The sequence below is a fragment of the Littorina saxatilis genome, linkage group LG1 (genome assembly GCF_037325665.1).
Source record: "Littorina saxatilis isolate snail1 linkage group LG1, US_GU_Lsax_2.0, whole genome shotgun sequence".
Lineage (NCBI taxonomy): Eukaryota > Metazoa > Mollusca > Gastropoda > Littorinimorpha > Littorinidae > Littorina > Littorina saxatilis.
This window is the reverse complement of record NC_090245.1, coordinates 83971780-83988129: the sequence shown is the minus strand read 5'-3', so window position 1 is coordinate 83988129 and position 16350 is coordinate 83971780. Positions and strand designations below refer to the sequence as shown.

Here is a 16350-nt window from a genome sequence, read left to right as displayed (position 1 = left end):
GGTCAGGACCTCGCCTACGTTTCTGCCATATATGGAAACACTTACTACGCCCCGTTTCATGAATGAAGCTTGGCGGGAAAGCTTCAATGAAAAAAATATATGCGAGTTTTGGATGGCATCCAGATAGGAGAGAAGCACGCGACGACACACAATAGAGCCATTCTCCGGGCGCTTTTCTCCGGCGAAAAGACGGAGGTCAAAACAAGAACACCGACGGAGGCAGACGGAAAAACGGGAGGGAACAAGGGGAACAGTAATACCCCCCTGGAGGATGTAATAATGATACATGTACACTCACTCACAGGCGTTACTCATCCCGCAAATCTATAAAACCCCGCTGTCTGGGGAACCGGCGCCAAGATTTTTCAATCATCTTGTTAGAGTTTGTCAGACGCAGTGACTGGGGCGACTGTGTGTGAGTGTAACCTGGGTTTTCATTTGACTGTGACGCATCAGTCTTGACCAGAACTGAGCGAACTACAGTGTCAGACTAAACCAAACTGATCGATTTATAGCGGCCAGCATCTCTGTGAATTTGTGAGTCAAAATCCCTTCAACAGTGCTCTGCTCACGGCCCGACCGAGCCGTTGAAGCTGTATTGACTTTAAGAAAATTGATTTTAAACAAAATTGTGTCTCTAGTCACGTTTTGTGTTGGATTCTTGCGTCATTTTGACAAAACTTGTTTTTAGTCAGGTTTGTTTTGCAAATTTGCATCAGTGTAGAATTTCAGTGTGGTTAGTGTAACCCTACTAGAGTCACGACGTGTATACTGGTTTCCTCGCAATCACGGATCATGACAAGACTGTTTGATGTTGCTGTTGCTACGTTTCTTGTGTTGGTGAGTATTTTGTTTTTCAAATTCTTGATTGCTTAACTTAACTTAGGTTGCTAACTTGCTTATTTTTTTTTTTAATTACGTTTGATTTGTAGTGGTTAGTATCGTACGTGGTTCTTTTTCTGCCATCGATTTCCTCGCCATAATGATAGGCTTCGTCCAATCAAATACTTAGACGGAGAGAGAGAGACTGAGAGAGAGAGAGAGAGAGAGAGAGAGAGACAGAGAGAGACAGAGAGAGACAGAGAGAGAGACAGACAGACAGACAGACAGACAGACAGACAGACAGACAGGTAGACAGACAGGTAGACAGACATACAGACAGAGACATACAGACTGACAGAGACAGTCAGCCAGAGACATACAGACAGACAGAGACAGACAGACAGACACACAGACAGAGAGGTTGTGCATGTTGGTGTGCATATCACTACACGGCAGTTAGACAAGCAGACATAAAGACAAGCAGATAGATAGAGACAGACAGACATATACACAGACAGACAGACAAACAGACGGACAAACAGACGGACAAACAGACGGACAAACAGACGGACAAACAGACGATAAGTAAAAACAATTAAAAACCATAAACAGACACAAAACAACAATGCAGAGATACAAGGGCTGTCAGAGCCAAGGAGTCCATGTCAATTTCTCCACACTTTAGTTTCGCTTGGTGTCCGTGTTTGTGCATTGTGTGTGCATGTCTTTCTAGTCCTGTTTAGTTGTTTAGTTGCTGTCTCATTGATACTTATATATCTCATCTTGCTATCTCCTCTTCAAGCATTAACATGGCCTTTTCTCGTTTTTGTCTTTTTTCTCCTACGTTCGTTTGGCATTAGCTCTTCGCCTCTGCCTTGCTGTGTTAAGTTTGGTTTAATTGTCCTTGTGGCACTAATACGGTCCTAAACAAACACAAACTTCATTAGGGGGAAATTATACCTACACAGAGTCAGCGGCACAGACGACGCACTGCAGATTATTGAGGTAATTCTTTTTTTTTTCCCAGCCCGCTACACGTTGCGTGAAAAGAAAACAGGCCAAGTACTCGTCATAATCCCTATCGCAGCATGCAGCGCCGCTGACTCTGCGCAGGTATAATTTGCCCCTTATTAACAACCTAACGGCCAACACAGCAGTCAGCATGCAGAACAGTCATAAACAAGACTGCGTGTGGATGTTGAGAGTGGCAAAGCGTGCAACAACCACAAAAAAGCGCAGGACAGGCACTGAAATCAACAGAAAATACCCAATGATTTCAACTTGCTGTTTGTTACTTTATTCTCAGTCAATTTAAATTTGAGGAGTACACACGCAAAGAGGCAGACATGCAGGCAAAAACACAGTACATGCAGGCAATACAGAAGGAACACAGTTGTGGTTTAGATAAGAAACAACAACAACAACAACGACAACAACTTGTTTAAAAAAATCGTTATTTTTTATTTTTGGCATATTTTATCATACTTTTCATGGCGGGCTATTCAACATCTAAATGGAAATACATTATGAAGCTTGTAAAGCTTCTTAGCGATAAGCTGGTCAAACTTCACATTACTATGATCTTTTAATCAGCGAACTAACTAGCCATTCTTCACACCATTGTCTCAACAAGAACGACTCGTAGTGGCTCTCGCAGAAAGCCAATCTAGTGGCCGGCTGCTCCGCCTGGCGTCTGGCATTATGGGGTTAGTGCTAGGACTGGTTGGTCCGGTGTCAGAATAATGTGACTGGGTGAGACATGAAGCCTGTGCTGCGACTTCTGTCTTGTGTGTGGCGCACGTTATATGTCAAAGCAGCACCGCCCTGATATGGCCCTTCGTGGTCGGCTCGGCGTTAAGTACACAAACAAACAAACAAACAAAAATCTCGCAGAAAGCAATCACTCTGTCGTGTACGCCAGCTAACCAAACCAAGTCTGAAACACACAGCAATGACCTGTCATGCCTGAGGAAAAATTCCAGCACAATGTCAGATGTCATCAAATACCAACCGATATAATTATTTCATATTGCAGCATCTACATTTATTTTACTGATAAAATATCATTAATTTTCGGTCAACGGGATCCCCGGTAAAGTAAAATACTATTGGAATATGAGGTGGTGTAAGTCAAGTGTAAAGCTGGTCATGTGTAAACCATAGCTGCTTTTGATTGCGCTATTTAAAGCATCAACGCTTTTTGACGTTAAAGCTCGTTGTTAACAGAAGCTTGTATGCATGTAGTTTTTGGTGCTTGTGGCCCACACAGTCATCAGCGTGGAAAGGGCAGGGTGAAGCATTCTGATCACAGCCAAATGTCAGACCCACTAGCTTGTCAGTGTCTGACAGAGCAGGCCTGAACAAGAGGGTGAGGTCAGGTAGTTTGTGTTTTCGCCCTCTCTGGTAGAGATTTATACGTCTGTGCAGTATAGATATCCATTGTGTTTGGCCTACACGAATGCACCTGATCGCAGGCATGCACGCATGATATGCAATTACACTATATAGCGCGATATGCGTGCCAAAATGAGTATTGCGTATACACGTGTACACAAGCAAGTACGCTTATGCACCAAAAAAGAAAAAAAAGCGCACACACACAAACTGATCGACGCTGACGGACGCACGAAATATCTAACTCTTATATATTATGCTGATATATTCTAGATCTAGAGCTATAGCCAGCTTTTGATGGCTAAGTTTGACAGATTTTAGCTATCGCGGAAAGTCGTCGTATTATTTTCTTCTTTTGGTGAACTGCATCCCAAGCCTATCAAGAAGAAGGGGAAACAAGTCGCGTAAGGCGAAAATACAACATTTAGTCAAGTAGCTGTAGAACTCACAGAATGAAACTGAACGCAATGCAACGCAGCAAGACCGTATACTCGTAGCATCGTCAGTCCACCGCTCATGGCAAAGGCAGTGAAATTGACAAGAAGAGCGGGGTAGTAGTTGCGCTGAGAAGGATATAGCACGCTTTTCTTTACCTCTCTTCGTTTTAACTTTCTGAGCGTGTTTTCAATCCAAACATATCATATCTATATGTTTTTGGAATCAGGAACCGACAAGGAATAAGATGAAAGTGTTTTTAAATTGATTTCGAAAATTTAATTTTGATCATAATTTTTATATTTTTAATTTTCAGAGCTTGTTTTTAATCCAAATATAACATATTTATATGTTTTTAGAATCAGAAAATGATGGAGAATAAGATGAACGTAAATTTAGATCGTTTTATAAACATTTTTTTTTTTACAATTTTCAGATTTTTAATGACCAAAGTCATAAATTAATTTTTAAGCCACCAAGCTGAAATGCAATACCGAAGTCCGGGCTTCGTCGGAGATTACTTGACCAAAATTTCAACCAATTTGGTTGAAAAATGAGAGCGTGACAGTGCCGCCTCAACTTTCACGAAAAGCCAGATATGACGTCATCAAAGACATTTATCCAAAAAATGAAAAAAACGTCTGAGGATATTATACCCAGGAACTCTCATGTCAAATTTCATAAAGATCGGTCCAGTAGTTTAGTCTGAATCGCTCTACACACACACACAGACAGACAGACAGACACACACACATACACCACGACCCTCGTCTCGATTCCCCCCTCTATGTTAAAACATTTAGTCAAAACTTGACTAAATGTAACTAGGCGCGTGCGGGTTTCATGTTTCTCAGATGCCAAGCTTGATAAAGACTCGTAGATATTTTCCATGCACTTGTCTCAACGACACGGACTCAATTGTCGGCAATGGGAAGGGCTTTCTTTTATTTTTTGCTCCCTCTGTTTTCTGCGCAATGCCTTCTCTGATGTTCTTTTTGTACCGGGATGATGTTACTTGGGTATGTTTGTATTGCTGGCCCACAGTGTGAATGTGTATGTGTTGTTTCGGTATTGTTTTCGTTGATGGGTATCTATCAACTGTAGGTGTGGAGAGGGGGAAACACGTTGTGACAGCTCCAACGTTACTCCTATATAATTATATTATATCCTTGTCATTGTGGCTTTGTGTACAGACTTTTACCAGAATTGCTGCTCCTACCACCACTAACCCTCACCACTGACCAACCTTCTTCTTTTGCCCTCTCTCTCTCCCTCTCTCTCTCTCTCTCTCTCTCTCTCTCTCTCTCCCTCTCTCTCTCTCTCCCTCTCTCTCTCTGTCTCTCACTCTCACTCAGTCTCTCTCTCTTACTGTTTCTCTCTCTGTCTGTCTCTCTCTTTCTACCTCTCTTTCTCCTTCCCTCCCCCTCTCTCTCCATCCCTCCCCCTCTCTCCCTCCCTCCCCCCACATCTTTATCTCTCTCTGTCTCTCTCTCTCTGGCTCTCTCTCTATTTCTGTCTCTGTCTCTCTCTCTCTCTGTCTGTCTCTCTGTCTCGGTCTGTCTCTGTCTCTCTGTCTCTCTCTCCCTCTCTCTCTCTCTCTCTCTCTCTCTCTCTCTCTCTATCTCTCTCTCTCCCTAACTCTCTCTTTCTCTCTGAAAGTGGTGTGTTTTGGGTATTTTTTGACAATCGTTTGTTTCTGATTTCAGGTTTTCCAACGAGGCGCACAAGGTATGTACACCATTTCACATGAGTTAGTTTCGAAGCCATCGATCAACCACTTTTAATCACACTGATACAATCCATTGATAGTCAAGGGTACCTCTACACGCACTAACAATTGTACATTATTTCCTGTCGGTTAGTACGTCTCTTTCTTATGCCTATTCACTTCTTGCCCTGTTTGAAAAAAAGTGGTTAATGCAAATGTTAAACACAAGATCATCATGTAATCGCCGTTGAACTGATTGCAAAAAATAAATGTCTAGTGATTCATTTCCAGACTCTTCTTCAGGATAAATAATACCGTGATGATCTGATAACGATTAAGCCTCCATATATTTAATTCCCCACATTCTACAGTGATAATCTTGTTATTGTTTTCCTGTACTCACTCAGGTAACAAGAAATGCAGCGAAAAGGTGGCGGATGTCGTCTTCCTTCTGGACTCCTCTTACAGTATCTGGCAATATCAGTTTCAAACGCAGCTGTCTTTTCTAAAAAATATGGTCAACTCTTTCACCATTGGTTCAAACAACATCAGGGTCGGGGTCGCGACCTTCAGCACGAACGTGCGATTGGACGTGGCCCTGAACGAGCATATGAAAAAGCATGACCTGCAGCGTGCCATTGGTCAGCTTCAGTACATGGCGGGCGGAACGAGGACTGGTGATGCTATTCGTTTTGCCCACACACAGATGTTTACGGTGAGGGTAGACATTGATATTGCACAACCCCTCATAAACGGATCAAAGTTTATAAATAGATTTTAAAAGGTCAAATGCCTACCATATCCCAAACTTTGTTCAATGTTGATTGCTTTGCTGTTGTGTTTTTAACGTTCCTACAACAGATTTGGCTAAGTGGGACCAAGGTTGTTTCCTTTTTTAAGTTCACATGACAGTCTCCGTGTTTGAAACTATTTATATTTAGGTCTATCACGGTAAAATGAAGGAGGTTCTGAAAAGTTCCTGTCTTTTTACACATCCTGTTCAACTGACAATAGTTCAACAAAATCGATTCATGTATAATACCTGAAGAAGATCAACATCCCAAAAGTATCTCCTTAATTGTCATCGTTTTGACCCTTTTACCTTTTATGACAATATAATGAGTTACTTGTTACCTTCAGATTTTAGTTGTGTTTGTATTGTTCTTGTTCCCTCATGGGCGAGGGCTAATTGTAAAAAAAAGCATGTATTGCTTATATCATTACCCTCGTAAATAAAAATAATATCTTATGTTATGTTATCTTATCTTTCTATCAGCCCGCGAAAGGTAGCAGGCCCTGGGCAGCTCACATCGCCATTCTCATCACCGACGGCTTATCATACAGGCCCAACGAGACAAGCCTGCAGGCGTCTATTGCACGGAGCAAGGGCATCGAAATGTTCGCCATTGGAGTGGGGGAGGGCGTGGATGAGACAGAGTTGCGGGCCATTGCCAGCTACCCGGATGCAAGTCACGTGTTCCGCGTGGAGAATTATGGAGCCTTGAAGCACATCGAGAAGGCTCTGGCCAGCAAAGCGTGTCACAGTGAGTTGCTTTTAGTTTTCAGTTAGTTGTTGATTGTAGTCAATGTTTGTCCTATCTTGCCTCCCTGGTACGTTAAACATCTATTGTGTTTTCAGCGCAGCAATAGGGTCCGATATTTAGACGAGACAAGTATAATGCCGACGAGTCAAGGACATGCGTCTTTGTTGTTGCAAATATGAAAAGGGTATTCAGCAACTTCCTGCGAACTAAGGTCCGATGATCGAAATAGGGCTGTGTGAGCCAATCCAATCACAACCCCCGACTTCCCTCACGTGTGTATCAGAATAGCAATATTTGAATATATCTACAGCTGGGCCAGTAAGAGCAGTCCTTCCTGTTAACTCTTAACATGCTATGAGCTTTATGATTAATTGTTGCATGTAACGCAGTTTTTTGTTTGATCCCTGAATCTGTTCTGCGTGTTTGTTCCGTACCAAGATGAGATTGAAATCATTTTGCAATTTATTTTCTCTTGTTTTTTTGACAGAAGCAAACGCAACAGATCCTACCCCAGATGACACGGAAGAAGAAGAAAAACACAAGGACGCTGCAAGAAAACGTACGTCACATAGCGTTATTCACTAAAAACACATACACAAACTCACACATGTAGACACACAGGCAGACACACACATGTACACACACACACACACACACACACACACACACACACACACACACACACACACACACACACACACGCACGCACACACACACACACACACAAACACACACACAACACACACTGACACACACACACACTCACACGCACTAAAATACACACACACACACTCACACACCCACATACACACATACATAATTAGCATGTATGTCTGGACTGAGGTGTCCGGATATGGCTGATGAGGCCACATGTGGCACTGGCAGCTAATGTAATTTACCCGTATTACAGCCAACATGGTTCAATGCTTGTTGCGCTACATTAAGAGCGAGCCGAGTATCTATGACTCGATTAACACAGCTTTTACTTTCTTTCCTTTTTCTATCATTTCTGGCTACATTCCATTTATTTTAAAAGGTGTTGAGGCAGAGTGGCCGACATGTACTTACCGTACCATACCTTACTTAACCTGATCAGGCCTCGCCTCGCCGCACCTTCGTCCTTTTAAAATAAAGTGCGTTCGTTCGTTCGTTCGTTGGTTCGTTCCTTAATTCCTTCGTTCCTTTGTTCCTTCGTTCGTTCCTTCGTTTCTTCGTTCGTCCGTTCACCTCATCTCACCTCAACTAACCTCACCTCACCTCACCTCACCTCACCTCACCTCACCTCACCTCACCTCACCTCACCTCACCTCACCTCACCTCACCTCACCTTACCGTACCTCACCTCACTTCACCGCACCTCACATCACCTCACCTCAGCTCACCTCACCTCACCTCACCTCACCTCACCTCACCTTACCGTACCTCACCTCACCTCACCTCACCTCACCTCACCTCACCTCACCTAGCCTCACCTTACCGTACCTCACCTCACTTCACCGCACCTCACATCACCTCGCTTCACCTCGCCTCATCCCACCTCACCGCACCGCACCTTATTTCTGACGGAGTGTCCTTTCTTGCACAGGGTGTGGAGGCAAACCGGCCGACGTGTACTTCCTTCTGGACAGCTCCAGCAGTATCTGGCGACCCCAGTTCGAGTCACAGGTCACTTTTGTCTCCCAGCTGCTGAACGTGTTCGACCTTGGCCCAGACCGCACCAGAGTCGGCGTTGGCTCGTACAGTGACGACGTGCACAACATCGTGTCCTTCACAGACGACCAGAACGTGCACAGCGTCAAGAAAGCGCTGCAGAGGTCTCCTTATTTGACAGGTAAATCCTCAAATTCACTGGGCGAAGTCGACTTTGGGAAGTCTACTTCACGAAGCTAGCTGTAGGAAGCTTTGGCACTGAAATTTCCGTTAAAAGATTTTGGGCTTAAGTAAGGACAGCCTTTGTTGTTGATTTTTAAAAGAACATTCTCCTTTGAAAGCGGCGTCTGGCTGCCTAAATGGCGGGTTCAAACTATTATACACGTAGAAACCGTGGGAGTTAATAATAATAATAATAATAATAATAATAAATGAGCATTTATATAGCGCAACATCATAACTTTACAATTATGCTCTTTGCGCTTGACACATTTAAAATTCAAACACAGTTATACAAGCATTTACATCTACATTCATAGTCAGCAACGCTTAATTAAAAGCATACACCATCAAACATACATTACAACAGATTCTTCCACTAACTAAGTAATAAAAACATGAATAAAATAGGTAGTAAAAACAAGGAAATACCAGCTGAATACCCTTAATCAAACAGAACATGTTATTGATACTGAAAAACAGCCCTAAATGTGTATACACATTATCACATTATCACTAAAACAACAAATACACTACATGTAGCCTACTGATGGACTGAGAAAACAAAATCAGGGGTTGTATTTCTTGAAGAGGTGCGTTTTAAGTGCTCGTTTGAATGCTTGGGGTGACTGAGAGTGGCGGATGTGAAAGGGGAGAGAATTCCAGTGTATGGGTGCGCAGAAAGTAAAAGTGCGTTGTCCGTATGTTTTGGTTTTGGTGTGTGGAATGGTGAGGATGCGACAGTTAGAAGAGGCACGGAGTTGCCTTGCTGGAGAATAGACGGTGAGGAGTTCAGAAAAGTAAGCAGGAGACGAGGCAAAAAAGAAGTTAAAGCATTGGGTGGACAGTTTGTAGTCAATGCGGGCTTGAATAGGTAACCAGTGCAGTGTGTGAAGAAGTGGTGTTGCGTGATCTCGTTTTCGTGCTTTCAGAATGAGGCGTGCTGCCGAGTTTTGGACTTTTTGTAGTTTATGCAGGAGATACAGAGGACAGCCAGAGAGAAGAGAGTTGCAGTAGTCAAGTTTAGAAAGAACAAAGGCACAGACAAGAGTGTTAGTTGTTTGAGAGGAGAGTGTGTGGCGAATGGTGCTGATCTTACGAAGCTCAAAATAAGCTGCTCTACAGACTAAAGATATATGTTTGTTAAGGGTCATGTCAGATGAAAGGGTGAATCCAAGGTTTCTAGCTGATGGGGAGAAAAGAATGTCGGTGTCGCCTACTTGAACAGAAACAGGTTGGGGAGAGGGAAATGTAGTGTTCTTCTTTTTGCACAGTAAGACTTCAGTCTTATCATCATTCAGCTTAAGTTTGTTATCGATCATCCAAGATTTAACATCAGTGATGCATGTCTGAATGGTCTGGATGGCGGAATGTGTCTCTGCAGGGGGACTGGGTTTATACAGTTGGGTGTCATCAGCAAAAGACTGATTTAAGACAGAATGGTTTTGAATCAGTGTGGAGAGGGGCTTAGTGTACATGATGAAAAGGATGGGACCGAGTACTGAACCTTGAGGAACGCCGAAAGAAAGTGGTGCTGGCTCAGCAGACATCTGGCCATCGACAAGCACAGCCTGAGTCCTGCCAATGAGATAGGACTCGAGCCATGCCAGCGGTGGACCGGAGATGTACTTCCTTCTGGAATGGGAGTTTCAGCCCATGAACAAAGAAGAAGACCAAAAAAAGCATTCCTTCCCATGAACAAAGTTTCACTCACTATCTCAGATCTGGACTTTTCCACGAGACATAAGCACCTATCCACTGTAGCTACACCAAAACAGTCAACATCATGACTACTTTTATTTATTTATTGATATGGGAGATTTTTATAGCGCTTGACGTTCTCTAAGCGCTTTACATATTAATTTCCTGCGCATAGTTAGAATTTGTGTTGAATTAATGTTGCAGCTCGGACACCATTCAGTTGCTTTTAAGATCATTATAGTCAAAGGAAAATCCCACTGCACACTCGTTGGTATGTGTCCAAATGGAGGGATGGCATTATCTCATGTAAAAGTCTGGTCAGATCTGAGATGGTGAGCTAAACCCAGTGTTGTTGCCAGGCCTCGGTCTTCGGTCTCTGACGCATTCCTTTCTGATTTGACGCATTGGACCCTGTCCGGTCGATGGACCGATAGTTTTTACGTTTTGGTGGTCAACTGACCGATACATATTCGTACAAGGCGGACAAGGTCTGCAATGAATGGAATGGGAGTTGCAAAGTCGGAAAACAAACCCCGATCGAAATGCTCATGTTCGCTATGAGTGAAAATGCACTCGGTGCCGAGTCCGTGTTTGTCGTCATTGACACCCGAGGCTGCGTTTACAGAAATACCCGATCCAGCCGGTGCACCTATTTACCGAAAACGGCGCAAACAGCGGAAAGTTCATCAATATAATACTACGGCATGGTAATGCGAAGATCAGGCAGAATCCCTACATTCGCACACCGGGCACTGTATTGGAAAGGGTAGGCCAGGAATGTCAGGCTCTTTCTTCTCGCAAAGTGTATGAACAATTAAAACTAGGAAGCGACATCAAAGCAAAATGTTTGCGTAAAAAGATAGATTTAACTCCAGACTGTAAGTTATTTTGCATTGCATGTATCAAAGGTATGGCGGTACAATTTGGACCTATTGTTTTTTTAAAGCCAGGACATTTGGACCTATTGTTTTTTTTTAGGGAGGTCCAAATGACCTATTGTCTTCTTAGGCTGGCAACAACACTGTAAACCGGTAACACGGGAATGACTAGTGCCTTAAGTAGAGTAGCACGGGGTTAAACGCCCAGGTGAGGTCAAACGCCCACCACCGATATTTCGGAGATGACATGACCGAACGCGTCACTTCCTGCTTTTCTGACTTCGTTTACCAAGCAGACGTTCCCGCCGCCTATATACATTGATTGTTTAGTTCTATTTTGAGATGGAGATTGCCTTTATATTTTGTTCAGAGGTCGTAGTGTCGTCTTCAAAAACAATAGGGAAAACACATTGCATTTAAACGGGCGTATGCTTAATGTTATTTCAGCTGCATGGATTTCAAAATGTTATGTCGCATTTTGTCGCGGTCTAAGTTCTGTTCATATTTCGTCGGAAAACAGGACTTCTTAATCAAACTAGAGACAAAGCTTATTATAGCCTTCCATTGAAATGCCCTTCAGTGCGATGAGAATGCTTGTGCCGCATCCCCTGAAAGAACTAACAGCTAAAGCTGGTACGGCTGCCCAGGAGATCAGTTGGTTTTTCGTTTTTCTCTCCGTGTTGATTTTGAAGATACCTGGATTTATATCGCAGTTGCCAATATCCCTTAGAAAAAAGGCAATACATGCTCGCCTTCTAAAGGAAGAACAATCATTTTAAATTAAAGTATCTTTTTTACGACACAGGAAGCACCCAGACAGGAAAAGCAATACACTACGTCAGGACACAGGGTTTCTCCAAAGCACGACAAAACGTTGCCCACGTGATCATCATCTTGACCGACGGCCAATCAGCGAACACGACACATACGCTTCAGGAAGCGCAGAAAGCACGTGACCAAGGGATCTATGTGTTCGCGGTGGGGATTGGCTCACAGACTGATGTGGATGAACTGATGGAAATTGCCAGTGATCCAGACGAAAACTTCATGTTCTACGTGGATGACTTCGGGGGCCTAAAGAACATTCAAGAACTTCTCGCCATCAAGGCCTGCGATGGTAAGCTGCAGTCAATGATAGACACAACATCAACGTTAGACATCGACAAAAATGTGAAGGGAACAGACTTGAACGTTAACATGTCAGTAGTTTAGCCAGCCATTCAGTCCGTCGGTTAGTCAGTCAGTCAGTCCATTGGGTCAGCTGTCCAGGTTTAGTTTCTCATAATAACTTATATAGTTATAGACGTAGTCAGTAGTCAGTTATCTTATTTTGACGACATCAACGTGCATTCAAAGTTGTAAGTAAAGTGAAAAATAAAATTTTTCTGATGGTAAACAAATAATTGTTTATAAACAATAAATCAAAGATTCTACATTCAAGGCTTTTTCGAGCCCAATAATTTTGTTAGAAAAATAACCTTTTGCCAATCAACCAGGAGGACCTTTTTGACTTATAAAGGCTGTGGATGTGGTTTGCACTGCAGCCTAGATTTGTTTCATTCTTGATAAAAATTGTTTGTTTGTTATCTTGGAAGGGGCAAAGTTCACAACCGAAGACAAGTGTTCCTCTTTCCAGCGTTATCATTTTGTCTGATGTGCATCTGGTTCGTCCACTTTATAGATCGATATATCGACGTTCCAGTGAATGTTTTGTGTCGTCAGTTAAATGTTCTATAAACTTACCATTCTTTTGGTTTTATTTTACATTCTTGATTGATTGTCTTTTCAGTGCCAGTTCCAGACTATCAAGGCGACCAAGCACTTTCTGGTAAGCAAAGCTCCCACTATAATTAATGTGGTGGGAGATGAACTGCGTTTGTAGTGTCGTTACAAAGGAAATTAAAGCTCTTGCCTTTGCTTCTCATGAATACAGGTCGGCTCGCTATCTAAGGTCTGCCAAGGCCTTTTTTTTCTTTTTTCTTTAATATTTCCTGTTTTATTTCGCTACTGCTATTTGTGTGTGTGTTGTGTTCGGGTCGAGGGGGGGTGGGTGGGGGGGGGGGGGTGGGTAGGGTGGGGGTGGGTGGGTAGGGGGAGTGGGGATGGGATGACACCATCCCCCCACGTCGGCACCAAAAACCAACTTCCTTGTTGATTCTTGTGCAGGGTTAGACTTTCTTCATGAATTAATATCGCAGATGTACCTAGTGTTCATTTAGTAGCTTATCACGCAGAAAACACAAGTTGCACAGAGAGAACCGAGGCTGTCGAGTTTTAAGTATGCGTCAAAGTGGCTTAATGATCTCAGGCCAGATCTAAGACGGTGAGCTGTATCGTTTTAACTAATGAGGTTTTGATTTGCCTGTGGCAAATATAACGTGACGCATGACTGTTAACCGCAATATTGTGATTTTGAATTATTCTATTACATTTTACTTTTGTTGTGTTTTTCTTTTCTTTCTTTCTTATTATTGTTACTTTTTACCTTCCACAGATTGCCGAATAACTAAACCAACCGATGTTATCTTTGTGTACGACTCTGCCTCCGTCAGCAAATTAGAGAGTGACGTCATATCCGACACAATCCGAAAGCTGGTGGAGAAAATGGATTCCGACCCGGATTTGGTCCGGTTCGGTTTGGTTCGTGGGAACTGTTTCAAGGGAGACAACATAGACCTCAGAACAGGAGCAAAGGCTGACGTTTTACTGGTGAGATTCATCTCCCTTGTCTGTCTATCTATCTCTGTCTCTGTCTCTGTGCGTGTGAGTGTATGTGTGCGTGTGTATATATATATATATTTGTGTGTGTGTGTGTGTGTGTGTGTGTGTGTTTGCGCTTGCTCGATAAAAAGAAACGCACCTCTCCTTAAAAGACTTAGTTCAAATTTCCTATTACTTCTAACTGTCAGGGCTATTCTTCAGAGTTTTTTCTGCAACTGACCGAATCAAAGAATGCCATTTTATCTTAACTTGTCTCTCTTGCAGAATCTTCTCCAAAAATCACATCACCACGGTCTGCACCATCTGCTGAGGAAAGTTCGTCTCCACGGTTTCCTGGCCGCCGACGACGAGATGAGGTCAAGAGCACGCAAGGTCATGGTGCTTTTTGTGGGAGCTAAAATGGCCGATCCCGTTGCCGTTGAAACGGAAATGAAACGTCTTAACTTTCAAGGAGTCAAACTCGTTGTGGTAGCCGTGGACACAGCGAAGGAAAACATTGAAATGTTGCGCACACAAGCGAGTGTCCCGCCTTTAGAAATTGAGACAAACGAGCACTTGAGGGACTCTGATGAAGACTTGTTTGAGAAGTTTTGCGACATCAACAATCCGCAGGATTGAATGAAAAGTTACCGGACTTTGGTTTCGAACTTGCAATGTACGTACTGCGGGACCAGTGATGCCTCACGAGCCCTGTCGGACCAAACTGTGTGCAATCTGTTCAATGATCTTGAGATTCAACGTGAATTCCCTACCCGACCAAAAGACCCATAAGCTAAGATCATGACGTTTCAGTTTGTGTGGTAAAGACTGCCGTTGCAGTTTTTCATTGAAAAAGCTCATCCGAATGGTGCTATGAAAGATTGTGAGACTGTTTGCTAGTCATCGCATGTGAAGCCATCACTGATGATAGGCATCTTCTTTCCCGTATAAATGACCACAGATCTACCCTGGCTTTTACGTCGGTCAAGGACATCCTTCCACTAAGACACATACATACACAAAACAAGAAGGGCAAAGCCCATACGACTCACATGCTTGACCTTCTGCTTTACACATTTTTCCTACCAAAATACATGTGACCTTGACCCAAGGTCAAGGTCATCCAAGGTCATGCAACACAAAGCTGTTAATTCAAGATATAGGAAGTACAATGGTGCTTATTGGCTCTTTCTACCATGAGATATGGTCACTTTTAGTGGTTCACTACCTTATTTTGGTCACATTTCATAAGGGTCAAAGTGACCTTGACCTTGATCATATGGGACCAAATGTGTCTCATGATGAAAGCATAACATGTGCCCCACATAATTTTTAAGTTTGAAACAGTTATCTTCCATAGTTCAGGGTCAAGGTCACTTCAAAATATGTATACAATCCAACTTTGAAGAGCTCCTGTGACCTTGACCTTGAAGCAAGGTAAACCAAACTGGTATCAAAAGATGGGGCTTACTTTGCCCTATATATCATATATAGGTGAGGTATTCAATCTCAAAAACTTCAGAGAAAATGTGAAAAATGTGAAAAATAGCTGTTTTTTAGACAACATTTATGGCCCCTGCGACCTTGACCTTGAAGCAAGGTCAAGATGCTATGTATGTTTTTTGGGGCCTTGTCATCATACACCATCTTGCCAAATTTGGTACTGATAGACTGAATAGTGTCCAAGAAATATTCAACGTTAAAGTTTTCCGGACGGCCGGACGGCCGGACGGACGGACGGACGGACGGACGGACGGACGGACGACTCGGGTGAGTACATAGACTCACTTTTGCTTCGCATGTGAGTCAAAAAACCAAGAAATGTATTGCTGAACTAATCTGGCAGATTGACTTGATTGTCAGTTATAAAGTAAGTTAACGTGGCAAATAAACAAAAATCCCTCTTTTGATATAATTGATTATCCTGTTGATCTTCAGTATTTGTCCAGTTGGGAGGCTGTCCTTGGCACAGACACACGCCTGTACAGACGTGTGGTTGCTATGTGATACTTTACACGGGACGAGGGGTGTCTTTAACCTGTATTATTCGAAACCAGGCAGAAGTCGAACTGGTGCTAAAGTATTAATGTATTTTCTTGCGAATTCCTGTCCATAACGCTCGTAATTTATGCAATATTTCACATGTTTCATTTTTGTTACGATTGTCCTTTTGATCACGTGTACCTGATCACCCTGTTCAAATTGAATTGTGTGTATGCACTTGTGTGCGTCCTCATTCTTGTTTTTTTGTGATTCTATAACAGGGTTGTATCCCTAAAGATGTTGTGTGTTTAAAAAC

At 42.9% G+C, this 16350-nt stretch overlaps 1 protein-coding gene across 1 annotated transcript; it reads left to right on the top strand.

Moving 5' to 3' along the window:
- The first annotated feature begins 274 nt into the window (after window positions 1–274).
- On the top strand, window positions 275–15695 carry LOC138981856 (cartilage matrix protein-like). The gene is made up of 10 exons (XM_070354973.1): window positions 275–840; window positions 5358–5379; window positions 5767–6074; window positions 6636–6903; window positions 7391–7462; window positions 8489–8734; window positions 12157–12468; window positions 13141–13179; window positions 13846–14060; window positions 14337–15695. The coding sequence occupies exons 1-10, from the start codon at window positions 796–798 to the stop codon at window positions 14688–14690; spliced, it is 1881 nt and encodes a 626-aa protein (XP_070211074.1). The 5' UTR covers window positions 275–795; the 3' UTR covers window positions 14691–15695.
- Window positions 15696–16350: the final 655 nt, after the last annotated feature.

Excerpts from the sequence above, each read along its gene's own strand:
- LOC138981856 (XM_070354973.1), top strand. The coding sequence starts at position 796 with ATGACAAGACTGTTTGATGTTGCTGTTGCTACGTTTCTTGTGTTG. Across the intron at positions 12,469-13,140 it reads CGCCATCAAGGCCTGCGATG|TGCCAGTTCCAGACTATCAA; the intron begins GTAAGCTGCAGT and ends TTGTCTTTTCAG. Across the intron at positions 13,180-13,845 it reads AGGCGACCAAGCACTTTCTG|ATTGCCGAATAACTAAACCA; the intron begins GTAAGCAAAGCT and ends TACCTTCCACAG.